General features: G+C 44.0%; 1 protein-coding gene across 1 annotated transcript in view; it reads left to right on the top strand.

The window, feature by feature from the left end:
* ITGA2 (integrin subunit alpha 2) overlaps window positions 1-22,525 on the top strand; it is a 659,006-nt gene that overhangs the window by 618,410 nt on the left and 18,071 nt on the right. The window contains exon 29 of the mRNA XM_069627259.1: window positions 1,337-1,453. Within this exon, the coding sequence (XP_069483360.1) occupies window positions 1,337-1,453 (117 nt within the window). The remainder of the gene's footprint in view (window positions 1-1,336; window positions 1,454-22,525) is intronic.

Below are 22,525 nucleotides of genomic sequence, written 5' to 3' on the forward strand. Positions count from 1 at the left end.
ATGTATATAACATTATCACTGCGGATGCTGAGTATGCCATATTTTTACCAATAAAGCCACTCAGGCCATGTGTTGCTGATATTGGTGCCCATTGACGTTCCCACTTTAGTTTGTCATCAATGATTATATCTAAGTATTTATAACTGTATACTTGCTCGATAATCGCAGTTTACATATGCCATACATGTTTCTTTGGTGCTTTTCTCATAATCTTGCTCTTATCTATATTAATTTTAAGACCATTTAATTTTGGGTATAACATGAGAGCGTCCAACAGTTTTTGGTGGTCTATGGGTGTATAGTCAAGCAAGATTAGATCGTCGGCGTAAGCAAGCCATCCCACTGAGGAGTTACCACCTTTTAGAGTGTATGTTGCCATGTTCTTAAAAGCCCTATCGATGTCTGCTAGATAAGGGTTAAATAGGGCTGCAGAGACTCTGCAACCCTGTTTAATGCCACGGCACGTTGGCAACTCCTGTGATAATGTACCCATTACATCCAAACGTATACACACTGATGTCTCATTGTATAGCAGCATTGTCATCCTAAGTAGTCCCTTTGGAATGTTCCATGAACTTACTTTGGCCCACAGGTGATTACGCCCTATCGAATAAAAAGCAGGAGACAAGTCTATAAATGCACAGTACACATTTATGTAATGTCAGTTTAATGGGGGAGTGTGGGCGTGGGGGAGTGAGATGGTGTGACGGGAGCATGAATATGCTTCTAATAGAAGGAAACTGGGCGACAGGTAGGAACCAGAATGGCTCTGGTGTCGCAGGCTAAACATTACAATAAAGCCTAACATATTTTTTACTTTCGATAAATGTCAAGCCTGCACCATGCATAAGAGCAAGCGGCTTACCTTTCGGCATGGCAGCGGGAAGCAGCAGAGAACTTCAGAGAGCTCCTTGTGGAGCCTTTTGTCCTGGCCTTCTGGACTGTCCGACTTCGCCATCCAGCTGGGGGGGGGGCAATTCAGAATGTGTGTATTTCCTGTTGAAACCAAGCAATCAGCACGTTGGATGGACGAACCAGCTGCAGGCTAGGCTGGCTTCACGCGCAGGTTGGCCATTTTAGCAGGGAGACTTGTGTTGGGGATTATGACGATTCCTTCCTCGTTAATTGGGCGCAGAGTCTCCCACATAGATTCCAAACGCAGTGGAGCTGCAGAGAGCCCCTTGTTGAGCCTTTTCTCCTGGCCTTCTGGGCTGGCCGTTTCACCATCCGGCTTTGTGGCAATTCAGAATTTGTGTATTTCCTGTTGTGTAATATTTCCGCTAAGTGTAACATTTTCAAGGAAGATGTAATAAACATCTGGTCTGATTTCTTTTAGATTCCAGTTACAATTATCCAGCCGGATGGAGAATCGGAGGTGCCAATAGGTGTTGTGATTGGGAGTGTGCTAGCTGGGATTCTACTGCTCGCTGCTGTGGTTGCTGTTTTATGGAAGGTAAATCGACCTATTTTTTTAACAATTTTTTAACAGGGTATTGTTTAAAACTCTTGCATATGAAAGAGCACTGTCACAAATAAAGAAATCCCAGGCCTAAGCTAACCAGATTGCGATTGTATGGAAAAGCAGCCAGTTTACCCTAACAAAATTAAAATGAAAGATCCAATTTACTTATATATAAAGTGTTTACATATATCCAATGTACGCCTAAGCAAGGGTTATAGACATTTTTGTTGGAGCACCTTTGGAATTTGAGAGACAGGCATGGCTGAGCAGCAATATCTGAGAATGTGGTAATTTCCTAGGCACTGAAGAACCTTGGATGTTTAAATGAAAATCGCATCATACATCAAATGTCTAACATTTGGGAACCGTTATAAGAAACATCAATTACATTCAGAATAGATGATCCTTTTGGGAATGGGTTAATCTAAATCAAGTCATTTCGAGGTGATCAAAAATAATATTTCCTCGCTATAGGCACATTAATGGCATAGAAGTAAACACCCAGTGCAGAGTTCTTTATGTACATCTCTGCGGATGTAGTGTATCTGCAAATAATGATGTTATTCGTTGAGTAAACATGTCTAGAAGGAGGTCAAGTTTCTGAACTCCAACACCATTTGCTTGTCTGTATTCCATTTGACCAGCAGGATTCTGGATGGGTGATTGGCTTGAAAACGATGTGTTTAGTGTAAAAGGCCACATCATTTGATGCATATCTGTGAGGAATTTCCAGCCAACAAGGGTGTAGAAGCCCCTGATTCTTTATTTGTGTTAAATACTAAAATGATGTGGGTAGTTCCTTCTCTGCTTTTCAGACCGCCCTTCCATAAAACTCCATGCCAAAAGCACAGTGTCACATGTTCCTGCTGCATCCAGGGTACTGCCTACCAGAGGGCCTTTGAAGGTCTGTGCTTGGGACGGGGTGCAGTTTGTGTATATGCAGATGTGGGAAAGGGTACCGCCATCTTGCTTTTCACTGGACTTCTTCCTTCCATCCTGTGTCCTACACTTCCTACAGCGCAAAGCACTTCGGGTATGATGTAATTAGAAAAATACCACTTGTTACTTCAAAAGGGATTGCTTTTACCCAGTCCCTTGTGTCATTTTGCCTTTATATGTAAGGAGGTACCCCGTTTTACTAAAGATTCCTTTTGGAGTTACCAGACAAGAAGAATTCATCTGGAGCATGTTAGGAGAGCAGTGCTCCTCAAAACCCCATGTCAGAGGTGAAAACAGGTGTCCCAAGGCAGAGGCAAGCTATGCTCTCTTTCCACCCCCGGAAACAGTGGTGGTGGCCTGCTGTTGTGGCTTTCACTTTTTAGGGGAGTTTTCCTAAAGTCCTACTGGCAGTAAGACTTTAGTAAACTATCCCAGTGGTTTGTAGATCCCCAACTCTTAGTATCAGTCTGTACTATCTCAGGACCTTGGAGGAGTGGCACAGCATTCAGGCTTATCTTAAGAGGAAGATGTGAGCTATAGGTAAGTACACTGAATCTTAGCTAGACAGGCACAACAAAGAAGCACTTACACATATAGTTATATAAAAAGTATATATTTATTATATTTACACCAGAATCACCTTAAATACTTCAGACATGTATACTAGAACACTTAGGATTACTTGATAGTACACTTCAAAGGGTACTTTCACTTTTGTATTTGTTCACGGTTACATTGGTAGCAACATTAGAAAGGAAAAAGACAATTACTGGGCCTCATTACGGGTCCAGCGGTAACTGTGCCTGTGATATCGGCAGGTTGCCGCCAGACCTGTAAATATTTACCGGCGCCTCACTTCCCGGTAACACCGGGGGATTACAACCCCAACGGCTGGGAAGTCAGGCGCCGGGAAAATGTTGTTCCCCTTTTCCCATTGAGTCCTACAGGACCCTATGGGAGTGGGCACCACAGAAGCACCGGCACTGTTAACAGTGCCGGTGCTTCTGTGAAACTCTGCGGGCGGGTGCCGTTCCACCTGCCTGTCGGAGTTGTACTGTGCCGGTCTGGATACAATGGTGCCGGTAAGCTTAACGGCACCGTTGTTTCCAGACCGCCATGCTTGTAATGAGGCCCTAATGTTATTGTTTAATCAGTTATTGTACACTCATTCAGTACTTAATGGTTTATACAGTGATACATTTACTCTGCAAACACATATAGTAAAGCCACTTAAAGGAAGGAAAATGGTTAGATAGTGCAACATAGTTCAAGGTTCTAGAGAGGGTTTCTTCGCCTAGTAAATCCTTTAAGTCCCAAAACACAACCCTAGCTAGAGGCAGTTTGGAAAGGGCTTGAAGTCTTGACCTGCAGCGAATTATGAAGCGTTCCTGTGAATTTCTTCCAGTGTCAAGAGTTATTGGAGCAGCAAGTTAAAAACTAACCAAAGAAACCTTAAAACGGACTTGAGAAGGGGACACAAGCAGTGGTTTGGGTCAGAGGTAAGAGGGGGTTGCCCTGGACCTCTACGTGCACTCCAACGCTCTGGAGTGACTTCTTGACATCAGGTATGCAACACCTTTTTCCCCACAGTACCTTAGGTTAGAAGAACTTGTTTGTGCTGGATGCTCCACGATGTTGCAGCTCTGGACCTGACCTCAGGATTCCTTGGTCTGGTGACTGAAGGCAGGACAATGGACGAGTTCTCTCAGTAGCAGTCTCAAGGGAGGACCTGTGGCATGACTTTCAGCAACTTCTTTGTTCACTCTACGGTTTTGTTGCCTTTTCTGCAGCACTAACAAAGGACACGGATCGCCCGGTCAATGTACTTCCTGCTGTCCCACATTCTGGTGATGGGGTCTGGGTGAGTTGGATCGGATCTCTGGAGTGTCCTTACGGGTTCAGCAAATATTTGGATATTTGGACCAGCCAAAGGGAAGGAGTAGTCCTCTTCGGAGCTCCTCTGTGCATAGAAAACGGGGTCAGGACAGCAGTGGTCATTTCACGGTGTTGCAAAGCATCTGCAGGCATCTCTGGTCATCTTCTTCAGTTACTTCAGCTTCCAGTGATCGACTTGCTTTTCACTCCAGAAGTGTCACCTTTTGTACAGCTCCTGCACACACTCCTCTGCAATCTCTCTCAGCATTTTACAGAAAGGGACGATTGGCTATCCAATCAGGACAGCCAGACCCCCTGTGGGAGCTGGACCTATTGAGGTACTATGGCAGACAAAGGACCGGGGTGTGGAAAACTCCTCCCCTACTTCCTGCCTACCCAGACACTCTGGAGCCTAGGCGGGGATACCTACTGGTTCTCGCCAAAGGCAAAACAAACACACTGACCAGCCCCTCTCAGAATGGTCGAAAAAGGGCTAACAAAGAACAACCATGCTAGTAATGGTGAAAAAGAAGGGCGGTCCCAATTTGTTACTTTGGTTCCCCATTGTGCACTACCGAGGCTATGGACATAACATGCAGTATAGAAAATACACAATAATTGGTAGAGCACATCCACTGCCACCAGCCATAATGAGGTGATTGTCTATGTTCCTACAATTTCATCAGAGCAGAGAAAAGGGGGCTACCAGCTATCCATTTGGCAGTCCACTGAAGGTGGGGTGTGCTTATCTCTCAGACTATAGAGTTTTGGGAGAAATACTAAGTATACTAAGATATACTAAGTATCTCTCTATCCTTAAGAACTGTAGTTACTTGAGGATACCGTAAGAGTCCCCAGCAGCACTGCCCATAAGGAGATGTGTGCTGCAGTAGTAAAACACAGATGCCCTTAAGAGCTATGGGGCAGACATACTCCATAGTATAGGTAGAATACAAAGAATGGAGTTCCAAACAACAGAGCCCACATGAATGAATGAGAGGAAAAAGGTTCCACTCATTCAGGTTTGAAAGAAAAAGTTCCAGAAGTACAGAACTCCAGCAGAAAGTTTTGGGGGGTCTCATTAGGAGAGGGAATGAAGCGTAACAATGATACATCTCCCTAACAGTTCTCTCTGCCAAATGTACCCCTAACAAGAACCTCACTGGAGGAGAAGGACTCCTGCAGGTCCTAGCTTGCCTCCCCATGTGGGAGTTAAAAGAAAAATGACCCATCGTATCCCTTAGCCTCTGGATTGGGTCTTAAAGCTGTTGTTGTATTAAGACCTGTGCTCTCTGCCAGCTTCACCGGCACTCAGGCCCCTCACTACAGGTGCCAGCTATCCCCCTGTGTTGGAGTGAAAAGGAGAGGGAACACCTTTGTCATTGAGCCCCTTGATTAGAATGTACAGTAACCTGAGAAAGTCACAAAGCCGTCTGAATCCTGCTCACTCCGAATGTCAACCGCATTTGACATCATCCCTTAAGGAGATATCTTAAAATTGTGCTCTTTGCCCCAACTCACTGTTCACCTGAACCTGCAAAAACCCCACCTGGCCTTGTCCAGTCCACTCACTTATGCTCATTCTATGTATCTTCATGACCATTTAACCTGTGACCAGCTCCTTGATGCCCCTGGGCTTAGTGCGCTGAATAAATGAAAAAATAAATGAATAAAATCATTCAAACCAACACAGGCCCAAGTTCACACACGTTCAAACAGTGTTCAATGCCCTTCGAGCAAATACAGAACCCCTGTTTACATGGGTTGAACCATGTTTGTTGCCCTTCAAACTAATGCAGAACCTATGTTCACACAGGTTCGTATTAAATTCAAACAGCGTGTGACGCTATTCGAATCAAAGCAGGACCCGTCGGCATCAAACTTGCCCCACGCTCCTACATTACCAACCTCTTCAAGCAGTCTCTACTCCTCAACACCGAGGATATCACATCGCCCCCCACGCCACCTGACTTGCTAGAGGCCGTCCGCCCCTGCTCGATACCCTGTACAGCTGTACCCCTCCTCTGAGGCGCTCTGTATCCTACCCCCACTGTATATCTGTTCTGTTGTTACCTCTGAAAAGCACCTTGTTATGCATCTGCACTATTATGTACCTCTGTAAAGCTCTCTTTTGTGTATATGTATTGTTGTATACCTCTGTAAAATGCTCCATTACTTCTCAATGTGTGTTCTTGCTATGTTATCTTAATGTAACAAGTGCACCCAGATAGCTCCAAGTGCTTAAACAGTTATTTATTCTTAAACATCCGTGCAGGCTTTCCACTAAGAACCTCTAATTAATATAAAATCAATGCCAAGATATTCACAAGGATATTGCAATTGAGGTTAGAAACAATCCCAATTGCATTGTACCCAATTGCATTTAGAAGCTGCGCCCAATAGCCTTTCTGCGAAAGTTGAATTTAAATCCGTTACCACCCGCATTAGAACTGCTCCCACCTGCTCCTGGAAGTGTATCCAATTAGAGTCGGAAGTTGCGCCGGTTAGCCTCTGTGAGAAAGTTGATTTAGAACTGTTCTCTCTTACATGTAGAAATGTACCCAACGGCATTTAGAAGTGTACCCACTTGCATTCAGAAGCTGCACCCAATAGCCTCTCTGTGAAAGCTGAAATTTAGAACTGTTCCCACTTGCATTTAGAAGTGTACCCAGTTGCACCTGAAAGTTTGCACCCAATAGCCTCTCTGTGAAAGTTGAATAAAGAACTGTTCCCACTCGCAACTAGAACTGTACCCCGCACCTCCTCAGAGAAAGTTGAATTAGAATTGTACCCTCTTGCAATTAGAAGTGTATCCAACAGCATTTTAGAAATATACCCAATTGCATTTAGAAGCTGCACCCAATAGCCTATCTGATAGCTGATTGTAAAACGGTTCCCACCTTAATTTAGAAGTGTACCCAATAGCATTTTAGAAGTGTACCCAGTTACACTTGAAAGATGCACCCAATAGCCTCTCTGTGAAAGTTGAATTCAGAACTGTTCCCAGCAGCGTTTAGAAGTGTACGAGGGTGTGAACTAGACGATGATAATGACTGAACGAATGTGTGGAGCGGACGAATATGAGGAACGGACGAATTTGTACAACAGACGATGCTTAATATGAAAACATACATCATACCACACCCCACGCTTACTCTCCCTCTTACACCACCACTCATCTAGAACACAGAGATACTATGACACCATTCGGTATAACTGTTCTCATATCCACATCTCCCTCTTACTCCACATCACTCTAAGTAATCATTGCTGGATTCACACCCCCCAGCCAGGCGTTCTCCTCAGGCCTAACGCAGCCACACTCGTTCTGGGTAAAACCAACCAGAGCAAACACATACTCCTGACCTCTCAACCACCACACGTACAACTAAGAAGCAGCTACCACTCGATTTCCGCACCAGCTGCACACATACCTAGTGCGCACACGCACTTTTGGACTCCCTCTACTCTCTATACTGACCTGAACTTCGGTTCCCAAGGGCGTTCAACCTACCAGCGCCTTCAGACCATACCATTGGTATATAAGGCGCTATATAAATGCAAAATAACAATAACAATCTTCACCAAGTTAATTCACCCAGACTAAGTAGGCTTTGTGAGCCTTAGGCAAGGCACTGATAATTTCTGAAAAACCCTAATCCTAATAGCCTCCACAAATGTAATGAAGTCAGGTGTGAGTCTGTTATCCCTGGATGATGAAAAAGGGATTTGATCGTGTCAGTTGGACATTCAAGGCATTATTGAGAAAAGATGGTCTGGGACAGATCTGGTTGGAATGGATGCAAACTTTATATTCTTCTCCAACTGCAACAATCCTGATAACCTGGAGATCTACAGCCTCCAGGTTACATGAGGATACAGGACGGGGCTGCCACCTTTCACCATTTCTTCATGTGTTCATGATGGAACCAGGGGCAGCTACTGTAAGAAGGGAACACAGGTGAAAGCAATCACAGTCCAATAGGAAGAGTATAACATAATTCCCTCCGTGGACAATGATTTGTTATATGTAACAATCCCTTAAAACACAATACCATAAATATTGCAAAGAATCTCAGTTTACAGACGATTTTTGGGGTTCAGAATCAATTGTGATAAATCACTAGCTTTTCCAATTGGCAACACATCACACAAAGAAAGGGGATACTTGATAAGCATCTGTTTGATCCAAGAGAACAGATTTGGGTATTTAGGGATTCATAAACCCAGGAAGTTATTAGATCTGTTCAAAATGAATTACCTACCTTTATGGGACAAAGTCCAGAATGAAATTGCTAGATGGGAGGTACTATCAATATCCTGGATGGATCAGTTAAATTCTATCAAAATTAAACTTCTTCTCAAATATCTATTTTACAGATGCTGCCAGTAGATGTACCTCTCCGTTTCTTACAGTCCGTTCAAACGGATCTGAAGAAATATTTATGGAAAAAAGGAGATCTTATTCTACCCAAGGAACTGGGAGGTGTGAGCCTCCCTGATTTATAGTTGTGTTACAGGGTGGCACAACTGCAGGTACTTGTTGTTCACCTCAATTCACAGACAACTAAACAGTGTTTAAATTTAGAAAACTCACTCATTGCCCCAATGACTGATGATTAGCTGTGGGTCCCCCAGACTAAAATACCCAAGAGAGTTATTCAACACGTGGTTCTTGCAGTTTTATCTAATATTTGGAAAGAAAGAAAACAATGTGGGTCACATCCTGGTCCTCGCCCTTAAGTTGTATTTAGGTACCACGCTTGAGGGACCTCGTCCATACACCATTAAGATTCCAATACTGGAATGAGGCAGGATTGGAAAAAACAGGACATCTCTGGAAGGGAGGGCATTCATATCCTCTGAACAGTTGGCTGATCTCCTGTAGCTCTGTTCTATGTCAATACTCAAATACCTACAACGTAAGGGTGCCCTGACTGACACGAAATAGGGAGCAACCTTCACAGAGGCTTTACGCCCTTTGAAAAACATAATAACATAACGAGGGATCACAGACTCCAAAGAGTCTTGAAAGGAAGGTCACTTTGGGTTGAAATCGATTTGAAGAGATTTCAAACAAAATATCATCTCTGGTGTGTTGCAAGGAGTACAGTTCCTCAAATTCTCTGTAATACAAATGGCATGCAATCAAATTGCTACATAGGCATGTTACTCTTTGGTGCATACATAGGTGAGACTGAAGCCCACAATCTGAATTATATGTCCCATACCATGATGATGGCAGTCATGTGTTATGTTGCGCAATATTGGAAAAGATAATTACCCACAAAAAGGGAATGACTTCACAAAGTTTGGTATATTAAGAGTGTGGAAAAGTTACTCACATGCTGAATTAATCCAAACAGAACAGAGCAAATTTGGCTTGACCTCTTAGAGAAAAAGGGCATCCAGCATTTGTTACCTTACAAATATTCTTGTTGAAAGATTGTCATGCTGTCTGCACTTCTTTTCTCTGATTCTCATGGGAGTTTGTGAGCGGTACAGAAACTTGTGGGGCATAAAGGACTGAGCCAGTGGGCCTCATTATAAGTTTGCCGGTCTGGGGACTACGGTACCAGTAAGCTTGCCCGTACCGTAGTTCCCAGATCGGCAAACTACGAGTTGTGCTCGCGGGTGCCGTTCTGCCTGCCGGCACCCTCCAGCACAGCCTGTCGTATTCACCGGCATCGTTATAAACGGTGCTGGTGCATCCAACCTCCCCATTCCGATTCAGCCCTATGTGGCCGAATGGGAAGCATCTTTTTTCTGGTAATTGCCCATTCGTGGGCTCGGGAAAAGAAATGACACCGGCGGAAGCTGTGCCTGTATTATGTTTAAAGACTTGGCTTTTTGGAAAAACTGCAGTAAAATCCTATTTTACATGAAAAAAACACACACATCCCTGCTTTAAGGTAAATGGTTTTGCTGTGGTTGTTCTGCTGCAGAAAATGGCTGGGTGACTTCTAGCAAACACGCACCTCAAAATATGACCTGGGAAGGTGATAGATCGGTGTATATGTCGAGTGCAGCAGGTTTGAACTGTTACTGAGTGTGAGGGAGCGTCATGTTCAGCCAACAGTGTTGGCTTGGAGTATGTCCCTTGTACCAAGTGGTTCTAATAAATATACTCAACCGAATATATTAGATCAAAAAATTATATATATCAAATTAAGGCCATGCAAAGGAATAAGGCTTAGGCGAGAGTGTAAAGTTTCAAAAGGCTACAAGTGCCTTCCTATCTTCACATCCTGACTCTGAGGTTAAAATGTCAAACATGGCCACAAGATGGGTTTCAGAACAGGTGCAAGGTGTGCACTGGCACCGTAGGTCAGGCCAGAGCATAGAACCCTCCCACTACAGGGGCTGTGTTAAAAAAATATTAGCCATGCCAGACCTGGCACAGCATGTTCATGCATCCTGGAGAAATAATCTTAACCAGCGAAAGACATGCTTGTCAACAAGGGGGAGTTCATGTAGAGACTTTTCAATCCCTTCTGAGACTTTTATGTTAAGCAGGCTGTGACGAATTTACGTCTGCCCTTCAGGAGTAGAAGGATGAGTAGAACATAAAGTGCCTACTCAGCCGTCACATTTCTACAAACCAAGAGCCAACACAATCATAAAGGTAAAACAGGCACAGTTAAGAGATATACCTCCTTTGCCTTTTGTGGTAATGTTGGCTGAAGGACGGCTATACTCTCAAGAGGGGTGTGAATGTGGATCAGTAGCAACCCAAACAGGGAACTACACCAGTCCAAAATAAAGAAATGGCCAATCACGGTTCGATAAATATTGTGGTTGGTCAGAAGGAGGAGTCGGACACAGGCTGGACATTTCTATAAGGTTAAGTCAAATTGATAAACAAAAGGCCCATTTTACCGTATTGCTGCAAGGATGTTCACTACCTAACCAAACTAACTAAGGTGCTTGTCTGTCACCAGGAAGTCCAACTCAAAAATGTCCTCTGTCCAAAACCTAATCTACCTAACTCATCCACTAATACTAATAACTAAAGTTTGCCAAAAGAATGTCTCTCTCCTGGCGGCTTCCTTTCGGCCGTCGGTCTGAAGGCTTTATTTCTGGGTTTGTTAATTCATATATATCAGATGTAAAAATGTAATTGTTAGGTGTTTAATTACTTCCTATGTATATAGTTGTCACAAAAGGATTACCTGTATATATTATTGCCATTCAATTCCTCTGTCTCAGCATTCTCGTGCTTCCTGGTGACTTGTTTGTTTACCCTGTCTCCAGGAGATGGGCTGACATTCCAGGTTGCAGGCTGGGATATTGTATCTGCTGTTGTTTCAGGAGAACGATTGATGAGACAGCTTGTGGAGGAGGGACTCTAATGCGTGTATCTTAATAAATACTTTTGACAAGAATTACCTGGTGATTGCCTTGCAGCATAGCAGATTTGGCAACGATACAAAAAGCCTTTGGAGGCCCTCCTGAGTGTCCCTGTCCACCCACTAGCTGCAACCTGTTCCATCCTTGTGTGGTAAGACTGCCTGTGCCTTACTCTCGATAGGCTGCTGTTGCCTGGAATGATTTACCTGAGCCTATATGTGGACAGAAGAAGCTCTGAATAGGCTGATCCGCTGCCCAGATCGCCAGACCTGCTGGAGTGGGCGAAGTGCTTCCATGAGAGGCCAGTGCAGTACAGCGAAGTACAGCAAACAAGAGCGTGACTTGGCTGTCAGACTCTCGCCGCTGCTTGCATGCTTTGATAACTTGCACCAAAAACCCGCAAGTGAAGGCAGTGCCCCATTGACAGATGGCCCAGAGACATTAGAGGAAAGGCTGTTGTGACGAATTAGTGCACTGTTATAAGCGTTAATAGACATGCTAAGCTCCCGAGTGCTGTCTGTGTGGGAACCTCGCTATGGGCGGCATAGGAACACATATTACACAAACTGGCGCCGACTGTGGTGGTAAAATGGAATATTGGTATATAAAAAGAAGTGGATTGGAAACCAATCCGAGTCGCATCGGCACTCCGGCTGTGTTTCCAGCAAAACGTTGTATTTCTCTAATGGATCCACAGTCTTTGTGTATTGTGCAATTAAAGTGTCCTTTATTAGTTAAAAATGCATAGACAAGGAGGACAAAGCAGTCTTGAATGCACAGAAAAAACGACACACTTCACCTACTCGGGCTTCGTCTGGTATGTGACAGAGAGAGAGGACTGTAATCTTATAGAAAATAGTGTGTGCGTCCATTATTGATGTTTACTACTTAAATGCAGTGATGATTGTTAGTCAAGGAGGTGGCCATATTGGAACTATATGACCTCTCACATTAATGCACTTATTAGAAACACTATATGTTCTGTTTGTTACAGTAATATTTTGATACTATTTAAATGATTTGGTCCCACTCTTGTCCCGAATACCTATTAGCCCAAGTGGGTTAAAGGTGGACAATTTTGCACGGAAATGTTATTTTAAAATAGTCATTTAAAATAATGTGAATAGCCTGATAGTTGTCACCATTACCAACATGGGTAAAGGAAACAATTCTTCATCATTTTCTGTTTCACCAAATATGTTTTAAAGGCTCAAGTGGGCCGACAATATCTTAGCTTGAACTGAAGTTTGCTATCAAGAGTTTGCAAAATACACATTATAAACATTAATACCAAAATCACAAATATATCATAAATAAGAAAGTGTTATGTGCTATTGTAAACATCAGAGGACTATTGATTACCAAAGTGCTAAGTGCTATCAAAAAGGTGCTAGTTGTAAAGTGCAAATTTTGAAACCTCATATGGTTTATGCATTGATCATAAGGCTATATGTGACCCCTACGGATGCCTACCATAGTATTTTCTTTCATACAAAACACAAGTTAATTCAACATTAGTATAATGGAAGAGATATGAGTGTCTATAGTACATATTGTAAATGTTCATAAACCGACATGTAAGTTGATCTAGTGCAGCAAAAAGGCAGTGTGTTACCCTTGTGGGCGCCTATGTGTTATGGCTTGAGGCTGTATTTAGCCCGTGCGGGTGCCTCCATTTCATACATAACATCAGTCAATTCAACATCAGTATGATGGAAAAGATATGAGGATCTATAGTACATATTTGTAAATATTCATAAACCAACATGTAAGTTAATCTAATACAGCAAAGAAAGGGCAGTATGTAACCCTTGCGGGCGCCTAGGTGTTATTACTTGAGGCTGTATTTGGCCCTTGCGGGTGCCTCCATGGCATAATCCAATATACACAAATCAAATCAACTTAGCATGAATATACTGTGGAAGACATAGTAATCCATAAAATGGATAATTGTAAATATTCTTAAAAACATAAAGGTTGGCCTGGTTCAAGAGTGAAGGCAGCATCCGACCCATACAGGCGCCTATATGTTGTAATTTAACCATCCTGTGTATTAGGTGGTCTACTGCTTCCATACAATACAAAAATTGATAATACTTCACTTTACATATTGATAAAAAACAATACACTATTTCTAAAAATGTAAAACAGTCTCATTTCAAAAATGTGTGCTAAATTAATAATAAAAAATATTAGTGCTACACACAGTGAGAATTAAAATAAACATTGATAAATCAATGCAGAAAGAACCACAAAAGGACACATAAGCATCGAAATCAAGCATAATTATCTAGAAACCTTAGCTTATTGTGTAAGCACACCAGATTTTCAAAACAACATACATATACAGGAAGGTAGAGAATTTAGAAAGTCCAGAAAATACAGAGAGTTCAGACGCTCACATATATACCTAGGTTATCATGTGAATACAACCAAATAGCTAGATAATAATGATGATTTTAAAATAGTCTGATTTTTTTGAATTATTAAGAACCCAAGAATACATATAATTCTTCGTCACAATTGTGACCTCCCGGATATTTAGTATTAACGTCTACTATATATCTGGATTCCAATTGTCTTAGAGTTCGCAGTCTGTCCCCTCCTCTGGGATGAATTCCTACTGAGTCAATGACAAAATATTTAAAGGAACTGATGTCGTTTTTATGAACCTCTTCAAAGTGTTTTGCAAGTGGGTACGTCATATCATGGTTCTTAATGGCACGTAGATGTTGCAGTATTCGTAATTTGGCTTCCAGCTTGGTGCTGCCAATATACCATAACTTGCAAGCACAGGTAATCACATAAATAACAAATTGTGTGGAGCATCTCAAATCTCGTTTAAATTTAACTTCTTTCTTCGTTCGAGGATGTGAGAGAATCTTCATGTTCATTCCATAACGACATGCTTTACATTTGGCACAGGTGTAAAAGCTTGATATTTTACTGGTTAGCCAGGTATTCATACTTTCTTTAGTTGAATGGAACATACTGGGCGATAGTTTATTCTGTATAGAAGGAGGTTTTCTATAGGTCACAGTGGCATGTGTCGGCAAATGTGGGCTGATATCCAGATCTCGTTTCAAAAGGTACCAATGTCTGTTTAAAATTTGTTTTGTTTCTTTGGCTCCAGAATTAAATGTAGTGATGAATCTGAGTGAGCAGTTTTCATGCAGTTGATCCTTTGTTTGATCCCTGAGTGTACTTTTATTTGGCCAAGATCACTTGGCGGATTTTATCACAGGTTTGGTTGTAGGCTTTATTTATAACTCTTCTTTTGTAGCCTCGGGTTAAAAATCTGGCCGCAGTATTTTTAGCATTCGTCTCCCATACTTCATTCTCACTGCAGTTTCTTTTCACTCGCAAGAACTCACCAAATGGAATGCTATGGGCTCCACAGCTCTACTCTGCCCCACCCCTCCCCTGCATATGGCTTACTCTACTCTCCTCTCCTCTGTTCCAAGTTTGCTCTTAAAGGGATATTCCCTTTTCCTTCAGGCCTCATGGTTGACCCAGCATTGCCTAGAGCCAAACAAAGGGAGGAGACGTTATTCATTACTGGGGGCAGTCCCATATATGCAGATAAGGTGGCTGGCACAGGGAGTTCCTTGTGCGAATGAGAGTCCTTGTCCCATAAGGGGAGTCACTCCCAGTGAGGTCCCACTTGGTCAGACCCCTAGGGAGGGTCTTGCAGAGCGGGCTCACCTCCCCATCCTCAACAAGGGTGGCGCCCCTTTGGGGAGATGGGACGAATACTCTTGATTCGCCATAATATATATACTTAAGTCAAACACACCATGACAATAAAAACAAACTAGAAAGCACTGTAAAAGCCACTACCATAGAAGTAACACAGAATATGCAAAGCTGGAATAGATGCAGCACTCAGGGTAATTGTTTTTGTTATTGTTATTTTGCATTTATATAGCGCCTTATATACCATTGGTATGGTCTGAAGGCGCTGGTAGGTTGAACGCCCTTGGGAACCGAAGTTCAGATCAGTAGAGAGGGTAGAGAGAGTCAAAGGTGCGTGTGAGCACCGGGTATGTGTGCAGCTCATGCGAGATCCATGTAATAGCTGCTTCTTAGCGGTAGGTGTGGTGGTCGAGAGATCAGGAGTATGTGTTCGTTCTGGCAGGATTTATCCAGACCGGATGTGGCTGCGTTAGGCCTGAGGAGAATGCCTGGCTGGGGGATGTGTAACCAGCAGTGGAGTGATGTGGAGTGGGCGGCAGATGTTGGTATGAGAACAGTTATACCGAATGGTGTCATAGTATCTCTGTGTTCTAGTTGAGTGGTGATGTAAAGGAGAGAGTAAGCATGGTGGTGAGATATGATGGGAAATATGCACATTCAAATGTCTACGCACTCACTCCCTCTAGGCACTCTCCCCCTCTACGCACTCACCCCCTCTACCCACACACCCCTTCTACCGTCTTGCCCCCTCTATGCACTCATCCCCTCTACGCACTCATGTGCTCCCCGCACTCATCTTTAAGCAACCATGTTTTCACGCAATAAGCAGCAATATCAAGTTCTATATATTCATCTCTTCACTCCTCTGTCTATACGTTCATCCGTTCTATATACTTATCCACTCCTCCGCTTTATGCACTCATCTGCTCTATCCACTGATCAACTCATCCGCTCTATCCACTCATCCGCTCTATCTACTCCTCCGCTCTATCCACACATCCGTTCTATCCACACATCCGTTCTATCCACACATCCGTTCTATCCACTCTATCCATTCATCCGCTCTATATAATCGTCCGCTCGATGTACTCATCCTCTCTATCCACTCTATCCACTCCTCCGCTCTATCCACTCATCAACTCATCCGCTGTATCCATTCATCCGCTCTATCCACTCATCTACTCATCCGCTCTATGCACACATCTGTTCTATCCACTCCATCCAGTCATCCGCTCTATCTATGCATCCGCTCTATCTATGCGTCCGCTCTACCCACTCGTCCGCTCTACCAACTCGTCTCCTCTATCCACTCGTCCGCTCTATCCACTCGTCCGCTCTATCCACTCGTCCGCTCATCCGCTCTATGCACACATCGGTTCTATCCAATCTATCAAGTCGTCCACTCTGTCTGCTCATCTGCTCTGTCTGCTCATCTGCTCTGTATGCTCTTCCGCTCTATCCACTCATCCGCTCTATCTACTCGTCCGCTCTATCTACTCATCCGCTCTATCTACTCATCTGCTCTATCTACTCATCCACACTATCTACTCATCCACACTATCTACTCATCCACACTATCTACTCGTCCTTTCTGTACACTTTATCCACTCATACGCTCTATCCACTCATCCTCTCTGTACACGTTATGCACTCATCCGTTCTATCCGCTCTATCCACTCATCCGCTCTATCCACTCATCCGTTCTATCCACTCTATTCACTCATCCACTCAGCCACTCATCTGTTCTATCCATTCATCCACACTATCCACTCATCCACACTATCCATTCAACCACACTATCCACTCATCCGCTCTATCACTCATCCGCTCTATCACTCATCCGCTCTATCACTCATCCACTCATCCTTTCTGAACACTTTATCCACTCATCCGCTCTATCCACTCATCTACTCACCCACTCAACTGGTCTATCCGCTCTATTCACTCATCAGTTCTATCCTTTCATCCACTCATCCATTCATCCGTTCTATCCACTCTATCTACTCATCCCCTCTATCCATTCATCCACTCAGCCGCTCTATCCACTCATCCGCTCTATCCACTCATCCGCTCTATCCACTCTATACCCTCATCAGCTCAATCCACTCATCCGCTCTATCCACTCATCTACTCACCCACTCAACTGGTCTATCCGCTCTATTCACTCATCAGTTCTATCCTTTCATCCACTCATCCATTCATCCGTTGTATCCGCTCTATCCACTCATCCGCTCATCCGCTCTATCCACTTATCTGCTCTATCCACTTATCCGCTCTATCCACTTATCCGCTCTATCCACTCATCCGCTCTGCACATTCGACAGGTCTGTACATCTGTTCCAGCAATCTACACACGCTCCGCACTTCGATATTCACCCGATATCCACATTCATGTGCTCTACATACTCATCCGCTCCACATACTCAACTGTTCAAGACATTTATCCGGTTTACGCTCGTCCGTTGTGGACATTCCTCTGTTTTATGTACTCTTGCATTCTACACGCTTCACTGTATTTGCGCACTCATCCGTGCTACACGCTTGTCTGTTCTACATATCCAGCCGCTCTACACACTCATCCACTCGACATGTTCATCCATTCCATACACTCATCCGATCTACATATTCACTCGATTACCATACTCCTTCGATCTATATAGGTATTTGTTCTTCCACTCATGCATTCTTCAACTCGGCGCCTTCATTTGTTCCACCTGTTTTATCCATTCTAACTAGTTCATCCACGCCATTCACGTCATTCATTCCGCATGCTTTCTGTCCATTTCTGTAATTAGACCTCTTTACTGTTGCCGTATGATTTACTCTTATTGGCCATTTCACTGCTTTGATCTACTTTATTCGTTAAACTCTGTTTGTCCTTCCAGTTTATATTAGGAGTTATTGGCTGTCGGTTTCTCGTATCAGGTGGTTTGATGGATTGGAGTCATTGAGTTGCTGTTGGTCCGTTTGGTACGGGTTGGTTTTAGGGGAAGAGCCAGGTTTTCAGCAGTTTGCAGAAAGACGTTAAATCCTCAGTTAGGCGGATGTGGGGCGGGAGTGAGTTCCATAGCGTGGGAGCCAAGGCTGAGAATGATGATCCGCCTAACCTCTATTGAGTTTGTATTCGGTATGACTAGGAGGTCGGCTGAGCTTGATCTTAGGGTGTGTGGGGGAAGGTAGGGTTTTAGCTTGTCTTGAAGATATTGAGGTCCGGTTTTGTGCAGAGCTCGATGGGAGATGCACAAGGTTTTGAAAGTCACTCTTCATGCTACTGGAAGCCAGTGCAGTGTCTTAAGAGCTGGGGAGATGTGGTTTCTTGGGACGAGCGCAAGTAGCAATTTGGCTGCAGCATTTTGTGCCCTTTGGAGTTTATTTAGTTGGTATGCGTGGACTCCGAGGTATAGGGGGTTTGTGTAGTCCAGTCTTGATATAACGATTGATTGGACCGCAGAGAGTCTGTTGGGAAAGGAGAGATATGTAAAGATGCGCTTAGAGGTTTTAAGGTGGTAGTGGCAGGATTTTGAGATGTTGTTGACTTGGCGCGAAAGTGTTAGGTCGGAGTCAAGGGTGCATCCAAGATTTTTCAATGAGTTGGAGGGGGTTGGTGAGTTGCCCATGGCGGATGGCCAGGGTAGTGGGTGCGGAAGGAGTTCAGCGTTGCCACATACCATGATTTCCGTTTTGGAGAGGTTTAACAGGAGATGGCTTTGGGTCATCCAGAGTTCTATGTCAAGGAGGAAGGAGGCCAGGTCTGGTCGGGAGTTGGGTTTTGAGTTCAGGAGTTTTAGAATTAATTGAGTGTCGTCAGCGTAGTTGTAGCACAGGATGTAGAGTGCGAGCGAATTATTGGTGGGAGAGTGATCAAGTAGAGATTGAACAGGAGGGCAGATAGGCATGCTCCTTGTGGGACTCCTGTGTCGACTGGTCGGGCTTGGGAGGTATAGGTGGAGAGTATCGTTATTTGGTACCGATCTTTGAGGAATGAAGCTATCCATTTAAGAGCGGTTCCACGAATTCCTAGGGAGTGGAGGCGGTCTAGAAGGATTGAGTGATTGATTGTGTCAAATGCGGCGGATAGGTCAAGAAGGATTAGTGCTGCGCATCCCACGGAGTCTGCAGTCATTTTAAGGTCATCCCAAATTGATGTTAGGGTGGTTTCTGTTCCGTGACGGGCTCTGAAACCTGATTGAGCGGGGTCTAGAAGATTGTTGTCTTCAACAAAGGCGTTTAATTGGAAGTAGGAGGTTCAGTCAATGAGTTTGGCAAGGAATCTGGTGTTTGAGATGGGGTGGTAGTTTTTGGGCACGAGAGGGTCGAGCAAAGGTTTTTTAATTAGGGGTTTGAAATGAAGCATTTTTAATTCGTAGGGAAAGATACCAGAGAAGAGTGAGGCATTTATGATCAGTCTTGCGTGTTTTCCTGCAAAGGTGGAAGCAAACATTTCTTTGAGGGTTGTGGCTGGGCAAGGGTCCAGTGGCGTGCCAGATGGTTTGCGGGCAGATAGAAGTTTGAGAAATTGCTCTGGTGATATTGGACTAAAGTATTCGAACGTTGGTTGCCTAGTGGTCGCAGCTGGTGAGCCGGCCGGTATGGGGGGAGAATTGCTTGGTGGATGTAAGAGGGCCAGTTTGGTGGCTACAGTATTTGTTCTTTCTAGGGCCGTGGTGTAGAAGTGGAGGGAGAGTGAGTCACACAGTGATTCTGAGGGAGTCGGGACGGTCGTGTTACAAGCCGGATTGGTGAATTCAGAGATGATTTTTTGGAGTTCTTTGCTTGGGTTTTTGCAGTTTAGGATTCGGGACTTGTAGTGGGCTTTTTTTGCTTTCCGGATTTCGGCCTTGTACTGATAAAGGTGTCTGGCCAAGGTGGCCCTGCTCTCCTGGGTTTTGACTATCTGCCATTTGCGTTCTAGGTATTTATATAGTTGTTTAGTGATCTTCTACTCAGGAGTGAACCATCTGGGGAAGGGGCCACGGCGGGTTGATGGTTTGCAAGAGGGTGTGAGCCGCATCAGAGATGCGTTGAGCCATGAGTCAAAGGTATGTTTCCTCTTTAGTTTCTTTGTTGCAATTGGAGTGTGAGAGAGGGTAGGAGGGTTAGAGGGGGAGAGGGATGTGGCTTCAGTTCTTGCTAGGGCTAGACGTGCAGTTTTTAGGGAGTGGAAAGGGTGCGGTCGGGAGGGAAGGTGGCCGTGGCCAGGGTTTGAGGGCAAGGCGGCAGGTGGATGCTTGCAGGGCGGGGTGTGCTAGGTATGAGGGGGCAGGCATGGTTGACGTTGGCTGGTCGGGGGTGGGGTTCAGGGGAGGAGTGATCTTAGGGTGGTTGGCTCGCCATCGTGCCCCTCTGGCTTGGTGTTTGGAGAGGGGAATGGCAGGGAGTGCGAAGGAGGGTGGGGTCATTTGGGAAGAGGGGGGGCGGGAGGGAAGGCAGATCAATTCGTGGGGCGGTCCACGCCGGTCGTTTCCGACAAAGTGTTGGTTTGAGGGTGCACTCATGCTTGGTACAGGCTTTGGGTGGATTTAGGAGCGCTTTCTAATTGTAGTTCTAAGTTCAGGCACACTTCCAAGTTCAAATTGCACAGAGATGATATTAGGCTATTAGGTATTATTAGGTACACTTCTAGGATCAACTGTACACAGGGATGCTATTAGGTTTAACTCTAGAATCAATTTTGTATATAGGGGATATTAGGTTATTAGGTACAGTTCTAGATTCTACATGGAATAGATATACTATTAAGTATACTATTAGGATTAATTAGGATATTAAGGCATGCTTCTTAGCCTCAATGGTGTTGTGCGCACTTCTAAATTGAACTAAGCACAGCAAGACTATTCTGGACACTAGTAAGTTCAATTAGGGTATGCTAATAGGCGCACTTCTCTCAGTTTACCTTTATACAGGGGGGTATTAGGCATGAATATACTCAACTTTGCACAGGTAGGCGCACTTCTCTCAGTGCAAATTTAACACAGCTTTGCCCAGAGAGGTTATTAGGGAGATTGGTTAATTCAACCCGGCAAGGTATTAGACTATTATGATATTTCACAGAGAGGCAATTGGGAACACTTCTAAATGCAACTTCTATTGGGTGCACTTTCATAGGCTATTGGGCGCACTTTTAAATTCAGAGAGGGGCTATCGGGCACACTTCTAAATGCAACTTTCACAGAAAGGCTATTGGGAACAATTCTAAATGCAACTTTCACACAGAGATTATTGGGCACACTTCTAAATGCATCTTTCACAGAGAGGCTATTGGGAACAATTCTAAATGCAGCTTTCACAGAGAGGTTATTGGGCACACTTCTAAATGCAACTTTCACAGAGAGGCTATTGGGCACACTTCTAAATTCACAGAGAGGCTATTGGGCACACTTATTTATTTATTTATTTATTCACATTTGTTAAGCGCACATACAGCCCATAGGGCATCGTGGCGCTTGTTACAGAGATGACTTGTTATACATACAAAGAAGTCATTACTTAGTTACAAGAGAGTAGTAAGGAGAAGATAGGAAAGGAAGAGGAGATGATGTTGTACGACGAGCTAGTTGAACAAGGTGGTTTTCATTTTTTTTTCGGAAGGCAATGAGAGATGTTTCTGCTCTGAGTGTGCTAGGTAGTGCGTTCCATAGCTTCGGTGCAATGTAAGGGAAGCTTATTCCACCTGCTCTGGCTCGTTTGATGCGTGGGACCCTAAGCTGGTTGGTGTGGCATTGTCTGGTTGGTCTAGTGGAGTGCGATCTGACTAGAGTGTCAGACAGGTAGGAAGGTGCAGATAGGTGAATACATTTATGTGCAGTGGTAAGTATTTTGAATGTGATGCGCTCTTTGACAGGTAGCCAGTGTGCTGCCTTTCTGGCTTGCGCGATGTGGTCCCGTTTAGGTATATTGAGGGCTGCTCTTAGTGCATTATTTTGTGTTGTTTGGAGTTTATTGAGATTAGTGATGGAAGTACCAGCCAGTAGTGCATTACAATAATCTATCTTGGCTCCTATGGTGGCTCTTGCAATAGATAAGCAATTATCTTTGGTTAGGAATGGTTTAATGGCATTAATGAGCTTAGTGCTCAGAGCGGAGGCAGAGACAATGGAGTTGACTTGCTTGTCCATGGATAGTGATGCGTCAATGTGGACTCCTAGTGTTTTTACAGAAGGTAGAACTGGGATGACACAATTGTCTATGCAGAAGTTTGTGTAG

Source organism: Ambystoma mexicanum, chromosome 6p (assembly GCF_040938575.1).
Source record: "Ambystoma mexicanum isolate Mex_15411 chromosome 6p, UKY_AmexF1_1, whole genome shotgun sequence".
Taxonomy (NCBI): domain Eukaryota; kingdom Metazoa; phylum Chordata; class Amphibia; order Caudata; family Ambystomatidae; genus Ambystoma; species Ambystoma mexicanum.